General features: G+C 38.8%; 1 protein-coding gene and 1 long non-coding RNA gene across 5 annotated transcripts in view; both read left to right on the top strand.

Moving 5' to 3' along the window:
• The window catches only part of LOC130548461 (uncharacterized), a 66277-nt gene that overhangs the window by 48317 nt on the left and 3241 nt on the right, over positions 1-14719 (top strand). For 2 of the 4 annotated variants that reach the window (XM_057325239.1, XM_057325237.1), the window contains one exon: positions 14191-14511. In XM_057325239.1, coding sequence (XP_057181222.1) covers positions 14191-14511 — 321 coding nt within the window. Of the gene's footprint in view, positions 1-4138; positions 4247-7260; positions 8143-14190; positions 14512-14719 lie in introns of those variants that run through there. The other 2 variants (XM_057325238.1, XM_057325240.1) reach the window with 2 other exon arrangements.
• Positions 9355-10559, top strand: LOC130548469 (uncharacterized). Its single transcript, XR_008962040.1, has 2 exons — positions 9355-9427; positions 9541-10559. It is a non-coding gene; the product is annotated as an uncharacterized LOC130548469 (long non-coding RNA).

Here is a 14719-nt window from a genome sequence, read left to right as displayed (position 1 = left end):
GTATAAGATTCGCTTAATAGGACTAGGTGTTATAATCCCACTATTTCAGCACAGTTTAATTGCCCGATAGGACATTTCCCACACCTTATGCATGACAAAGAGCAGTCAAGAATATGAATAGAGGAAAGGAGGTCTGATGTTTCACTGGGTTCGTCTGGGAGGCATCCTCTCTGTCTGGGGGATAAATGATTATAGAAATACATATTTACCTTTCCTTGCTCTTATCAGAGAGATATCTCATTAGTTACATTTACATTACATTTATTCATTTGGAAGACGCTTTTACCCAAAGCGACTTACAAGTAGGAGAGCATACAGTATTAACATTTTGTCAACACGCTAAACAGTACCGTTAGTTTACAAGGCCTTGCTACTAGGAGGATTAAAGCTGGAGTAAGCAAAGGAGAGAATGAACAACAAGATTTTTTTTACAGACAGACAGTTATTGGTTAGTCAAATATATGCGGAAAAGGTATGTTTTGAGCAGTTTTTTGAAAGTTGCGAAGGATGCTGCAGTTCGGGTGGAGGCTGGTAGTTCATTCCACCACAGGGGAACCAAATGAGTAAAGGTTTTTGCAAGTGATTTGGTGCCTCACTGTGATGGAACAGCCAGGCGTCGCACATTTACAGACCGAAGGTGACGGGAGGGGATGTAGTCCTGGAGAAGTGAGTTAAGGTAACTGGGCGAATTTGCCATTATCAGTCTGAAGGCAAGTGTCAGAGATTTAAACTTGATGCGGGTGACAACTGGCAGCCAGTGAAGTGAAATCAGAAGGGTTGTTACATGGGTTCTTTTAGGCTGATTGAAAACTTGACGTGCAGCTGCATTCTGGATCATTTTCAAGGGCTTGACTGCATTGGTTGGAAGGCCGGCCAGTAGAGAATTGCAGTTGTCCAGTCTTGATATGACCAGAGCTTGGACTAGCAGCTGAGAACCATGCTCCGACAGGAACAGCCTGATTTTCCTGATGTTGTGGAGCACATACCTGCAAGTCTGAGAGGTTGCTGCGCTGTGGGAGGTGAATTTCAGCTGGTCGTCGAACATCACCCCCAGGTTCCTCGCAGACATGGTGGGTGTTATAGTTGAGGATCCGAGCTGAATGGTAAGGTGGTGTTCAGTTGATGGCTGGGCCGGTATAACCAGGAGTTCTGTCTTGGAGAGGTTGAGTTGTAGGTGATGCTCTTTCATCCAAGAAGAGATGTCCAGAAGGCAGGCAGAGATGGTGGGGTCATCTTTTTGAAAAGAGAAATAAAGCTGTGTGTCATCTGCATAAAAAAAGGTATGAGAACCCATGTGCCTTAATTATTGGACCCAAGTAGGTGGTATATATAGAAAAGAGGAGATGAGCAAGAACTGATGCCTGAGAATCTCCTGTTGTCAGCTGGTGAGATCTGGATGTCTCGCCTCTCCAGGATACCTTAAAGGATCTGCCTGTGAGATAAGAGTCAAACCAGTTGAGTGCAGTTCCAGAGATGCCCAGTTTGGAGAGAGTGGATAGCAGGATCTAGGGGTTCTCAGTGTCAAATGCAGCAGAGAGATAAAACAGAATAAGGACAGATGACAAGGATTTAGCCCTTGCCTGCCGTAGGTTTTCGACGACAGACAGGAGAGCGGTCTCCATAGAATGTCCTTTCTTGAAGCCAGATTGCGGACTGTCCAGAAGGTCGTGCTGTGAGAGATAGGCAGAGCGTTGGTTAAATACAACCCCTTTGAGGGCCTTGAAAAGGACAGGCAGGAGGGAGATTGGTCTGTGGTTGCTGACCACTGAGGGGTCCAGTGTTGGTTTCTTGAGTAAAGGTGTTACCAGGGCTTGTTTAAATGAGGTGGGGACAGTACCAGTGGGGATGGAGGTGTTTATAATGTGTGCGAGTTGAGGCAGTAGTGACGGAGAGATAGCCTGTAGGAGGATTTTGATTTGAAAGTACTTGGTTTTGGCTGCAGATATATCAGTAGCGAAGGAGCTAAGATGTTGATACTTGGAGAGATCAGCAGGGTCTCTAGACTTGCACCACTCCCTCTCTGCAGCCCTTAGCTTGGTCCGATGGTCACAAAGAGTCTCAGAAAGCCAAGGGCAAGAGGGTGTAGCACATGCAAGAGTCTCAGAAAGCCAGGGGTAAGAGGGTGTAGCACATGCAGGCGTAGAGGGATGAGGGCACACACTTTCAAGACAGGATATTAAGGTTGTACAGAGCTTAACAGTAGCTTCCTCAATGTTGAGAGATGAGTTAAAGGTTTCTTGTGGGTAGGGAGGAAGACACCATGGACGAAAAGATTACAGGGAGTGTTACAGTGAACTTTATAAAGAAATGGTCAGAGACATGCAGGGGAGTAACTAGAATATTATTAGCGGTGCAGTTACGAGTCAGAACAAGATCCTGCTGTTGTCCTCCTCTGTGGGTGGGAGGGGTGTTGGCCCTGTAAAGGTCAAACGAGGAGAGGAGAGCCAAGAAGTCTGCTTATGGTTTGTCTAGGTTGATGTTGAAGTCGCCTAGCTTCCCAGTGGAGTGCCGTCTTCAGGGATGGAGGACAGCAACGTGTCAAACTCTTCTAAGAAGTTTCCCAGTTTACCTGGAGGGCAATAGATGACAACACAATGTATTTTTGACGGATAAGTGATGGTGATTGCATGGTATTCGAATGAGGAGTTGCTGCAAGGAAAAGACAGAGGAGTGAATTTCCAGGTGTTGGAAACAAGCAAACCTGTTCCCCCTTCTCGCCCAGAAGGAGGAGGAGTGTGGGTGAAGTTGAAGTTGTTGGAGAAGGCCAATGGAGTAGCAGTGTTCTCTTTACAGATCCATGTTTCAGTCAGTGCCAGAACATTGAGATTAGACTGACTGGCGAAGGCCGGGATTAAGTCTGCCTTTTTGACAGATGATTGGCAATTCCAGCACCCTGCAGCCAGACAAGCAGACTGTAGAGGGCTAGTGCAGGGTGACTAAAGATGGTGCTGAGGTCTCCGCTGTGTAAGTTTGCAAGTGCGTCTATGGTGGACAGTCTAAATGTACTGGAAACAAATGTTAGTAGCCAAAACAAAACAATAGACAGTAGGAAAGTAGGGGAAAAATTTAAATGAAAGCTTGGCGTGGCATGGCTTGTCGTTGTCTTTGCTCGGTGGAGTCGCGCAGGTAGAGTCGCAGGTCTTTACCTCGTCGGTCTAAACACGAGGAGGGCTGCACACTATGGCTGCCGAGTCAGAAATCAGTGCTAATATGACACAGGCTCCCTGATTGCTTAATGGGTCAGTGATTGCTTCACAGCTGAACCCTCCTACTCAATTAACAGCTCAAGGCTTCAAAGTGACTAAAAGTGCTAGGTGAAAAGTAACTCAAGCTAGATGGCTAGGTGCTAACAACAGCAACTTAACAAACAACAGTTACCTTAAAAGCAGTGCAGGAAGTTCAATAGTCCTTTGTTAACAAACAGCTACTAGTCCAGTTCAAGCATACACAGCAAGTTCACTACAGCTACAGCTAGCTAGGCAGACAAAATGTGTGTCCGATCCCGCTTTCATCACATCCATTATCCTGGGTGAAAGATGCCTTTTGGTGAGGTGCTTCCGATAATGCCCTTTGTATTATTCCCATCAATGCGACACATCATCAGTTGTGCACCTTAGCCTCAAAGTCTTTTCAGAACAGTTTTGTCTCACTTTAGATTAAAGCATTGTGCCCAGACAATATTTAAAAAAAGTTAATTTCAATAAATCTGTCACAGTGATATTAAAAATGCAGATCGATCAGTATTTGTGTCACTGACTCTTCTTTATGTCAGTGCTCTTACACACAAACACATGACGTTTATTTACTAACAGTGTGTAATGTCCTGATAATTCATATATACACATGAACACCTGCTGTGAACACACAGTAATGCATGACATCAACACGATCATTCTGAACATCATTCACTTATTACACCTGACATATATATAGATATTTAGATATTGTTTTCTTTCTGTTTGATTCATTTATAGATCATATAAAAATTGAGTGTTTTAATCAAATCTGATGATGATTTCTGATGTTTATGATCAGATTGATAAATTCATTATTAATTTTAATAACTGTCTCTCTGTCATTACAGAAGCCAGTGAAGGATTCATTAATGATGATGATGAATATGTTTTATCCTCCACAGGTCACTCATCAGGTGTGATTCCAGTAATGTGTGTTTCTCTTCTCCTCCTGGTTATTGCTGCTGTTGTTGGTGTTGTGATCTACCGTCGCCGCATAATGAGACATCGAGGTAAGAATGATGTACAGCTGATACAACAAGAGTAAAATCATCCTCTTTATTGTGCTGCAGTGGAGATTTATACATGTAAACATGTTTGTTTATATTCAGGGTTCAAATGTTTTGTGCATTTGTGCAAAAGGTTTTTCTCTGATATCAAACAGCATCATACTAATGAAAAGCTCTGTTAATACATTTATATTACAGCTATCAATTAATATCATAATTACTTTTTAGTTAATGTGTTAAAGCCGATGTGTAATTAATAGTGTTGGAAACACAACTGTGTTGTCCTTAACTGAACACATTTCTGTGTTGTTTCTGGGGCAACACATTTTGTGTTACTTTTACCACAACTTGTGTTGTCCCTTTAATTTACACAAAAGCAACACACAATGTGTTAAAATAACACATGGGGCCAGATTTACTAGACAGGGCAAAAAAGTGCGACGGCGCAATTTAAAAAAAGCGCAGATGGGAGTGTAAATTTCTGCGGGTGATTTACTGACATTAAAAAACACAGGCGCAACATCTCATTCCCATAATGACCAACACAATCTACTAAGAGCTGCGCAAACTAGCGCAGGGTTTAAGACATGCTTTATTTTTAGCATTAAATAAAGCCGCAAATACAGAACAATGACGAGCGCAAACAAATCTAATTCATCTTGCAATATTTATACATCGTCTTGAACAGAGGAGATTGTTATGTGACTGTTAAAATAAAAAATATTGGCATATGTCGAGTCCATATAAATTAAACTTCCTTCCGTTTAGACACAGCAAGGTAACAAGTAATGTTGTGCATTATACATGACATACAACAGTTATTGAGTGTAAATGATTATATTTATTAAATGTATTAAGTGGATGCCAACTAATTGGAGCAATGAAGACCTCCCTACTATCCCTAACCTTACTATACACTTTAATATTAAACACCTGTTCTCAAATAGTTTCTTCATTTTGTTGAAAACAAATGCCTGTATGATCTAATGTGTGATGTGAAAAGGTAGAAGAGTGAAGGGTGGATTTGAACCTGCGTCAATATAGCGTCACAACTACCGTTCATGTGTCTTACTCGCTACTCCATTGAAGCTGTTGGTGAATGAGTGTAGTTTTTACTCTCTAAAATACACATGCTTCTGACGCCCATGCTCAAAAATATACAGGGCAGCACGAAATCCACACCTGTTGAAATGTGCAGAATACTGCAGGATTTGGGGATAAGTACCAAAGAATGGGTTGAAATCATAGAGACAATGGGCCTCATTTATGAAATGAGCGTACGACCGAAAACTGGGCGTACGGTCGTTTCCACGCAAAACTTGGCATTTATCAATATGGACGTGAGCGGTTGCTACGATCAAATCTCACGACAGGTCTCAGTTCGTGTACGCAAGTTTTGAGATAGGGTGTCTGTGTACGCTTTACCCTTTTGGTAACTGAAAAGGAATCATGACAAATAAAAAAGATTAGGTTTTTTTTCGTTTAGTATAACAAATGTAAAAATAGATTACGATGCGATTTCTTTTTTTCGAAGTATTTTTAATTATTTCATTATTTATTATATGATCACTTAATTGTTTGAAATTACAAGGTTAACAGGTGCTTTGGTGTACAAAACTTTAAGGAAATTTTAGGCTACGGCTAGACTAAGATCATTTACGACAATTAAAATGCACAATTAAAGTCAAACATTTTAAAAACTACAATAGGCCTAATCAATATATTTATATGCAATGGGTTAGTTTACCTATTTGCAAGATGATAGCTTCTTTGATGGACAAATATGCATTCTAATGAAAACAGACAAAACGCATGAATTAATGTTTTTTTATTTGTGCGATGTTCGATGGGATGGAAGATGCGCACTGGGTCACAGGTTGCCTTGCTTTGTATGGCAGGTTCCAGGCCGGTTTGTGGGGGCTGAAGACCGCTGGTCCTGCCTCTGACAGATCTGAAAGAGAAAAAATAAATGAAGCAAACATAAAACTGTTTACACTTGATTTAAGCAGCCTGAAATGTGAGATTAGCAGCATTAGATTTTAAACCTTTATCCTGCTTAGAAACATGCATCTGTCTCCTCCGCAACAGACCATTTTTTCTTCACCTAAATGAAGAAAACTGTATAAAAACATTTAGCCTACATATAAACATTATTCTATAATTGCGCCTTAAAAATGATCAGTAATTTATATCTCGTTTTTACATGAACACATTAATGTAACTTAAAGTTTTTCAAGACTGAAGTCAGATTAATTTTGTTTATATTTAAATGCATTATACAACCAAAGTAATGTAAAGCAACAACAATACTTTCAGTGTAAATTTACAATAGTGAAACACTATACTAAGATAAAATATTTGCGGTCATATTCACAAAACATAAATATCCAATAAAAAATACAAACCTCAGCTGGAGATCGGTTCACACTAACGCTGTTGACCGCAGCGATCTCTTTCCAAAACTGTTTTTTAATTCCTTTTATCCGCTTTCCAAGGTTAAACTTTAATTTCTAAATCGGAAAAGTTCCTCGTTTTGGTCGGATTACGTTTCTCCATGTCGCAAAATCTAGGGGCGAGGCGTCTACAACCTGAATTTATAGGGGCGTTATATGTAAATTACGACCGATTTCAGCCGCCACATTTATCAAGGTACGATCGTTCGTACGATGAGATTGGCGGCATACGAATGTTTGATGAATCACACGTAAACCCTGTCGTAAAACGATTTATGTACACGGATCTGCGCTCGTTTCTACGTTAGATTGATAAATGAGGCCCAATAAACTCAGTTTTAGTTCTTTTTCTAAATAAGGCAAAACAAAAAAACTGTTTACCAAACAAGTTTTTAATATTTTAATTTAATTTGTACTGTAAACCGTTAAGAACAGATTAGAAGTGATGTTTTAGGTTTTATTTGAAACGTATTCAGTTTCCATACTTCCATAACACATTTAAAAGCATTCTGCTGAATTCGGCAGATTTTTTCGAAAAATTATAACAGAATTATTTGTTGTCAGTGTTCTTACAGATTCCAACAGAGGAGAAGCGTCGATGGAGACGAATGAGCCTTTGAGGAATAGAGACGCCAGCAATGGTGATGTGCCTTCAGTGTAACGATCAACATTACACACCCATCACAATAACTCACATCAATAAGTTCACAAATGTGTCTGTGTGTGCTGTTGACAATGTAAGAGATAAATGACACAATTAACTGTATGAGATATTGTCTGAGAGATGGGACAGAAAAGAGAAGAAAGGTAGAAGAGAGAAGCCCAGAGCTCAGGTAAAGGTGAAGAGGTGAAGTCAGGGCGAATCCAAGAGCAGATCTCAAGGAGAGCAGCCCAAAGGAAAAGAAGAGTCCGAGCTCCCAGCGAAGAGCTTCCAGGGAGATGAAGAGCTAAAGCATCTCACGTTTCCTTTTTCTCCTTTCCTTGACCATGTGACTAAAGCTAACACGATACATTTCAATTGACCAATCAGGAGACCATCTTTAGCACCCACTGTAGTGGGTATTTTAACATGGGGCTCAATGAGATTCAGCCTCACACGGCCAGTCCATGAATTGCAGTTTAAGTCACTTCCGTGTCGACTTCACGAGAGAGATTGAGAAGATTGCCGCTTGGTTTATATACACGATTAATAGTTAAGATTGATGTGGTTAGGAACTGATAAAATGTGCTTGGAAAAAATAATCAGAATTGCAAGTTGCATAAAGATTATGCAGACCCTGTTAAGAATTTAGCAATACATATATATTCTCATCACTTATTTTAAGTTTGACTTGTCATTTTGCCAGGCTGCTTTTAACATAATTCAAAATAAGGTTTGTAATCATTTTCTTATATAAATAAAAATAAAATATATTTTGTGACCTGCATATGAGTCTATTGTCTGACTTTAAAATATCATGTAATTATTCTGGAGCCACATTAGATCATCTGGATTAACACCGTTAATATTTTTAAGGTGCTGGTTTGTTTTTCTTTCAGATGAAAGGGTGGAAAATAAAGGTACTGAAAATGTCTAAACTATTCATGTTTTTCCTCAGTGTGTGTGTGCTGTTGTTGTGTTTCTGAAGCTGTGATTTGATTGGTCGTCTCAGATCTGGTGGGTGTGGTTATACAGTTGCTGTTCTGGTGTCTGATATCAGATCTGACAGAAGAGATGAACAGAAGAAACCATCACTGATAAATTGTATCTTCTCACATCTAGGTGGCGTTATGGAAATATTTGTACATTATTGTATTATATTAATACACTGCGTGCATAATTATTAGGCAAGTTGATATTCGGATCATATTTTTTGTAATAGTGATATAGGCCTAATGGTTAACAAGGGCTTGGAGTGAAACATGTTTTATATTCAGGTGTGCATAATTATTAAGCAGGATGAGACAAAAAAGACGTTAACTATACACTGAAAAGTAAAAAAATATGACGTGCCCATGATAAGAATGCAATACTACCCCCCAGACAACAGATGTGTTATTTCCAAACAGGCTGCAAAACCCACTCTCCATTTGTACAGTTTCCAAATGTCATCCACGCACATGAGACACTGTTTGTAAAAGTGCAAAACGGGCACAGTTGAATAGATAAAAACATTCTTCTCTGGTTTAAATGGTGTGGTGCTTCTTCGTGTTTGTTGGACATAGTTGACATTTTCTAAAGTGGAAAAAACAAAGAACAATTTAATTTTATAGGTTAAAAGACACTGTGGTGTGAGCTGCGTCCGAAAGGTTGTTGCCTTGCTGCCCTCCTGTCACGCAATGACTTCGCAGGCAGAGTTTGTTTAGTGTTGTTACGCCACATTAAATTCTCGAACATCACGGTAAACGTTAAAATATAAAGTTAAATAAATAGAAAAAAATTACTCTCCTTGTACTGTCATCATGCTTCTCTAAACCACAAAGCTTTAAACGCATCACACTTCTCTATACCGATAAGATCCTTCTGATCATGAACCATTTAAAGGTGAAGTGGGCGGAGCGACACTCCTTCCAAATTTGTTGCCCCGCCCCATCGTCCAGCCTGCCCTGCACTCTGGGACTATACTATCCGCATATATCAATAAATATCAGGAATATGAGGACACAAACACATACAGATGTGTCATCAACAATCCCATCACAAACCACACACAACATCTCAACATCACTCAAGTCTGTCACAAGTGTTCAGGTGAGTCATGACTCATGTAGTCCAGGTCTCTGCATCCCTCCAGATTTCCTCCCATTCATTGTCTGTAATTTCTACATTTAAGATCTTGTAAAATGTTCTTAATGTTTCTACAGATCCACAATCCTTAAGAACTTTGTAGAATGATTTTGCAGAATTGTCTTGGAGTAGAAAATACTGTCTGTCCAAAGATGATCAAAGCAAAGCAGTGTCTCTTTAGTGGAAAAAGTGTGTTTCAGGATGTTCTTATGGAGAAAAGGGCCTTGCGAGACAAAGGCTCAGTCAAAAATAGATTGAAAAGTCTGAAAACACAGATTCCTTTTGAACATTGAATTAAACACCACCTCTGGAGTGAACAAAAGGTTTCCAAACAACAAAAGTAAGCGTTTAAAGAACAATTGTGCTTTTATTGTCCCAATACTTCGACAGGACACTGTATATAAGCACACACACAGTCATCATATTATGACCCGGATGGCTCTTCTTAACCCTTTTGTGGCAAAGTGGGAGTTTCTGAAATTGATTCTTATATTAATTGATAATTAGGGGGAAATGGAGTATTATATCATCGCTCTGAAAAAATAAAGCAAATGCTTAAAAACTTGAAGAGAGACCTCACATGGGTATTTGAACCACTAAATATTAATATCTGTGCTGTTACTATAAACCTTTGGTAAAAACTTCTTTTTTTATGGTTAGGTTGACATTTTCACGGAATTGCCCTTCTTTTATTCCTTTTATTCCTCAGACTGTAGATGCTGTTGTAATGGTCCTGAACCTGTGATCCGATTGGCCATCTCTGCTGTGGTGGGCGTGGCTACTGTCGCAGTTCTGGTGTATGACGTCAGATGTAGAAAAGTTCAGACTTCACCATCAGATCATCGCTGATATTGGACACAGTCACATCTACTGTAACTTACACGTGTATCTTTGAGTCTGTACACGAGCAACATTCACCACTTTATAATGCCAAAGTTTAGCTTTTCATATAACTTTTGACTTTATTATACAACATTCGTCTATGAGCTCATAACTTGGATTGCAAATGTTAATGATTATTGTATGTTTGTCTTGTTATAGTGTTTGTGTAGTAATCTGTTCATCTATGACTGCAATAAAAACAAAGTTATATATTTCATGTCTACTGTAACAAGTATTGTGTGGTAACCATGACAAATCTGATTATATTTACACAGTTAGGATGTAGTAAACAAAATGACTTCATTCAGTAATTCATTCTCACGTCTATTTTAGTCTTCTTGTCATGTCATTGAAATCTGGGCTCGTATTCACAAAACATTTGAACTTATCATAAGTTCTCCTGAATGCAGTAAAAGTTTTTAGTTAAGAGTTATTTTAACCCTTGTGTTCATTGTTTGTTTACAGGTCTTTCAGACCCACAGCATTATTTCGTTTTTAAATCAAAAAGCCATACAAAAAATATGTATAATACTTTACCTATGTTTTTGCCATTAGACAGCATATGGTTAATATTTGTCTTTTTTCTTTTTTAAATTACATTTATAAAAAGGTGCTGTTTTTGTTAAAAAAATCAAATGTACTATCGATAAAAGAAAAATCTATTGTATGGGTGAAAAAATCATGTCTTAATATACAGTTTTAGGCATTTAACCACTTACATTAAATCTTTAATACACATTTAAGGAAAATGTAGATTAAATTGTTTATATTCAGTAAATCTGAGGTTTAAACAACACTTTTATTTACAAACATTGAAAATGGGTCCACAGACCAGAACACTTAATGGTTCCGCTAGATTTGTAGTAAACTGGTTATACAGTATAAATGATCATCAATACGACAAAAAAACATGTCTCGAGCACTTCATTTCTAGATTTGTAAGTTCATTTTTGTTTGTCAGCAGCAGGTGTCGCTGTTTCTACATTTTAACTCATGATCACACAAAGAGATTTCGCAACTTTTAAACTGCAATACTTTCAGAATTTCACGTAAACCCTGTTCATTTATCTTCAGAGGACTCATCGTGATAACTCATCAGTTATTCTTCATGGATGTATGTGTGTGTGTAGGTTTAGTTTAGTTTAGTTTAGTCTTTATTTTCTCGCTCGTTGAGTGTGTTTGAGGCGGTGGCTGAGATCTCAAACACTGAAAACTTGAACAAACTCTTGAATCACTTGACTGATCATCTTTATTAACAACATGAACACGATCTGTTCACTCTTGATCATCTCTTTATTCATCAACGGTAAGTAACGACATTATACAGCACTCACTTTCCTATAAACCGAGTAAACTACATCAGACTTTATATTTAAGCAGAAAACATTTACTGGTCAAGACTCAGAGATGAAAGATCTCAACTGAATCTTTTACAGACACACAGTGTTTGATCTCTCGCTGTTTGTGTCTGCAGGTGTGTTTGGTGATACAGTGTCAGTGAATGATGGAGATTCTGTGACTCTACACACTCATCTTACTGAACTAAAGGGAGTTGATCTGATCGAGTGGTGGTTTAATGGTTATCACATAGCTAGAATCAACAGAGAGGTCAACAACAGTGATCCAGTTTATGACCCTGATGAGAGATTTACTGACAGACTGAAGATGAACCCTCAGACTGCAGATCTCACCATCACAGACATCACATCTCAACACACTGGACTTTATCAACTACACATCAGCGGAGACAGAGGAGGACATTTTAGTTCATTTTCTACATTCAGTGTCAGTGAGTATCACAAGCTTTATTTTAGTAATGATTTTATTAACATAATCATTCAACATCCTGAACAATGACAGTGTGAAATAACAGACATTTGTGCTGTTAATGTTGTTGTCTGATGGTCAAACGGTCAAACATTCTGTGGTGAAATGATCACATACAGTTAACTCAAGATATATGAAATCTGTCATGTCAACATCCTCCTGTGACCCACTACATCATATTTATGAATGAAACAGTTTTATTGGATGAGTATTGTAAGTTATAGTTTTGTTTGTATCTGTTCAGGGCTCTAGACTCATTTCTCCCACTGGTCGCACTGGTGTGACTCACTTTCTCAGTCGCTCGCACCCGTTTCTATAGTAATCATAATGACCTTGACCATACCATAATGAACTTCTTTCATGTTATATTTTGGCTATGAAATGATCTGACACAAATATAACCTGTCACTCTTCACAATCCTCCTTTGTTGTCCTCTTTACAAAAGCTGTAATTTTGCCACTGGCCTTCATTTGCCGGACCTTATTGTTAAATAACAGTCTTTTATTTTTACCACATTAAATTAAATTGAATTAACTAGCTCAAAACTCAAAAGTAACTCAGAACTAAATTATTATATATGTTCACATTGTCATAAATAAACTGTAAACACTAAATCTTACTAATCTTACAGTCTTGTGAAATGGTCTAAGCACGCTTCCCAGATAGCACAATCCATCTGGTTTACGTCTATTTGACGTCTGCATTTACATCTGCAAGACATCTGCGATACATAGTTTCCTCATCTGCAATGCGTCTCGGAGACGTCTGAACGTCTGTAAAACATCTGCTAAACATCTTAGAAAGAGCAGCTTTACATCCATTCTAAATCATAAACATCTTACAGACGTCTTCTAGATGTCTATATGACGTCTGACAGCGGACATCTCCAAGATGTCTTGCAGATGTAAATGCAGACGTCAAATAGACGTAAGCCAGATGTATGTGTGCTATCAGGGTTGTGTTTTGAGTGACTGATTTGATGGGTTCAGTCAGTGAGTCTCGTGAGTTCAGTGTTTGACATACGAGTTGTTTCAACAAAATGAATTGGTTCAAATGAGTCGTTACGTCACGAATCGGACATTAGCGGACATTGATGCGCTGTTTGTTTTTCACAGCTGTAGGACATCGTAAAAGATAGAAGTTAACACTGAAAACACTTCACTGGATAGGATTTTTCCTTTATGTCAGCTGCATGTGCGGAACACTTGTCAGGGAAGAAAGGGCAACATGTTTTTCACACATTCACACCCAGCTGTGATTCAGATACAAAATATTCTCTGAATGCGCCACGTGAAACATTGATTCTGTCTTCCAACAGCTTTTGCTTAAAGTGTGAAGGAGAGAGACAGTTCAGAAACCGACGTGTTCAACAGAACGATCGTAATATGACATCAATGATCCGTCAGAGAGTCTGTCCCGCGATGCTTTTATGCCTTTCGGTCTGAGCAACACCAAATGAAGTGGAACGCACACTTTAGTTTGCAGACAGAGAGAGTGCACGAGCTCTCTGCTCGCTCTCTTCTGCACTTATCACAAGCGCGTCATTCACCACTCATAAATCACATCAAATGTTCAAATAAATCTTTGGCGGGGCAACTCGCAACAACCTCGCACGTTATAAAAAACGATGGCATTTGCGACCATTTTGGTGGCAGTCTAGAGCCCTGATCTCTGATGTTCTTCAAACAACCTGTGTCACTGCATTCAAAAACTGAAAATATATATAAACTTTTTTATTTTAGTTTTCTTTCTATCCACACATAACCACAATGATTAAAACCCTTGTTTTGTCACAGTGATTGATTGACAGCTCAGTGGGCGGTTCTTCACAGCTGTCATGTGAACATCGCAGTGAACATGAGTCTAAATGCTGTGTTTGCATTGTTTGACGTCCTTTAAATCGGCTTCTTTGAGTGTTTGTGTATCTGTATTGATTCAGTGTTGACCGCTTGTGTCTGACTCACATGACACTGTTTTACTAACTCTTTCTCTTTTCCTCTTTCTGGTTGTTCTGCAGGTTTGTCTCCTGAAGTGAAGATAGTGAAAGAGAGAGATTCTGTCACTCTACACATTGATGTTACTGATGAACAGAGAAATGACCAGATACACTGGAAGATCAAACACAACAAGTCTCCTGTAGCTGAAATCATTACAGTGAATGGAAAGATCTCAACACATTTGATTGAAGAGAGATTCAGAGACAGACTGAAGCTGGATGATCAGACTGGATCTCTCACCATCACACACATGAAGAATGAAGACTCTGGACCGTATGAAGCAGACGTCACCATCGGAAACACACACACTATACACAAGACATTCAGTGTCACTGACTCAGGTGAGGAGATCTCTTCAGTATAATTAAAGTCTTTTCAGAACAGTTTCGTCTCACTTTACATTAAAGCATTGTGCAAAGACAATATTTCTAAAAAGTTCATTTCAATAAATCTGTCACAGTGATGTTAAAAATGCAGATCGATCAGTATTTGTGTCACTGACTCTTCTTTATGTCAGTGCTCTTACACACAAACACATGACGTTTATTT

This window comes from Triplophysa rosa, linkage group LG25 (genome assembly GCF_024868665.1).
Source record: "Triplophysa rosa linkage group LG25, Trosa_1v2, whole genome shotgun sequence".
NCBI lineage: Eukaryota > Metazoa > Chordata > Actinopteri > Cypriniformes > Nemacheilidae > Triplophysa > Triplophysa rosa.
Note: the sequence above shows the minus strand (reverse complement) of the source record. Positions and strands in the feature narration are given on the sequence as shown.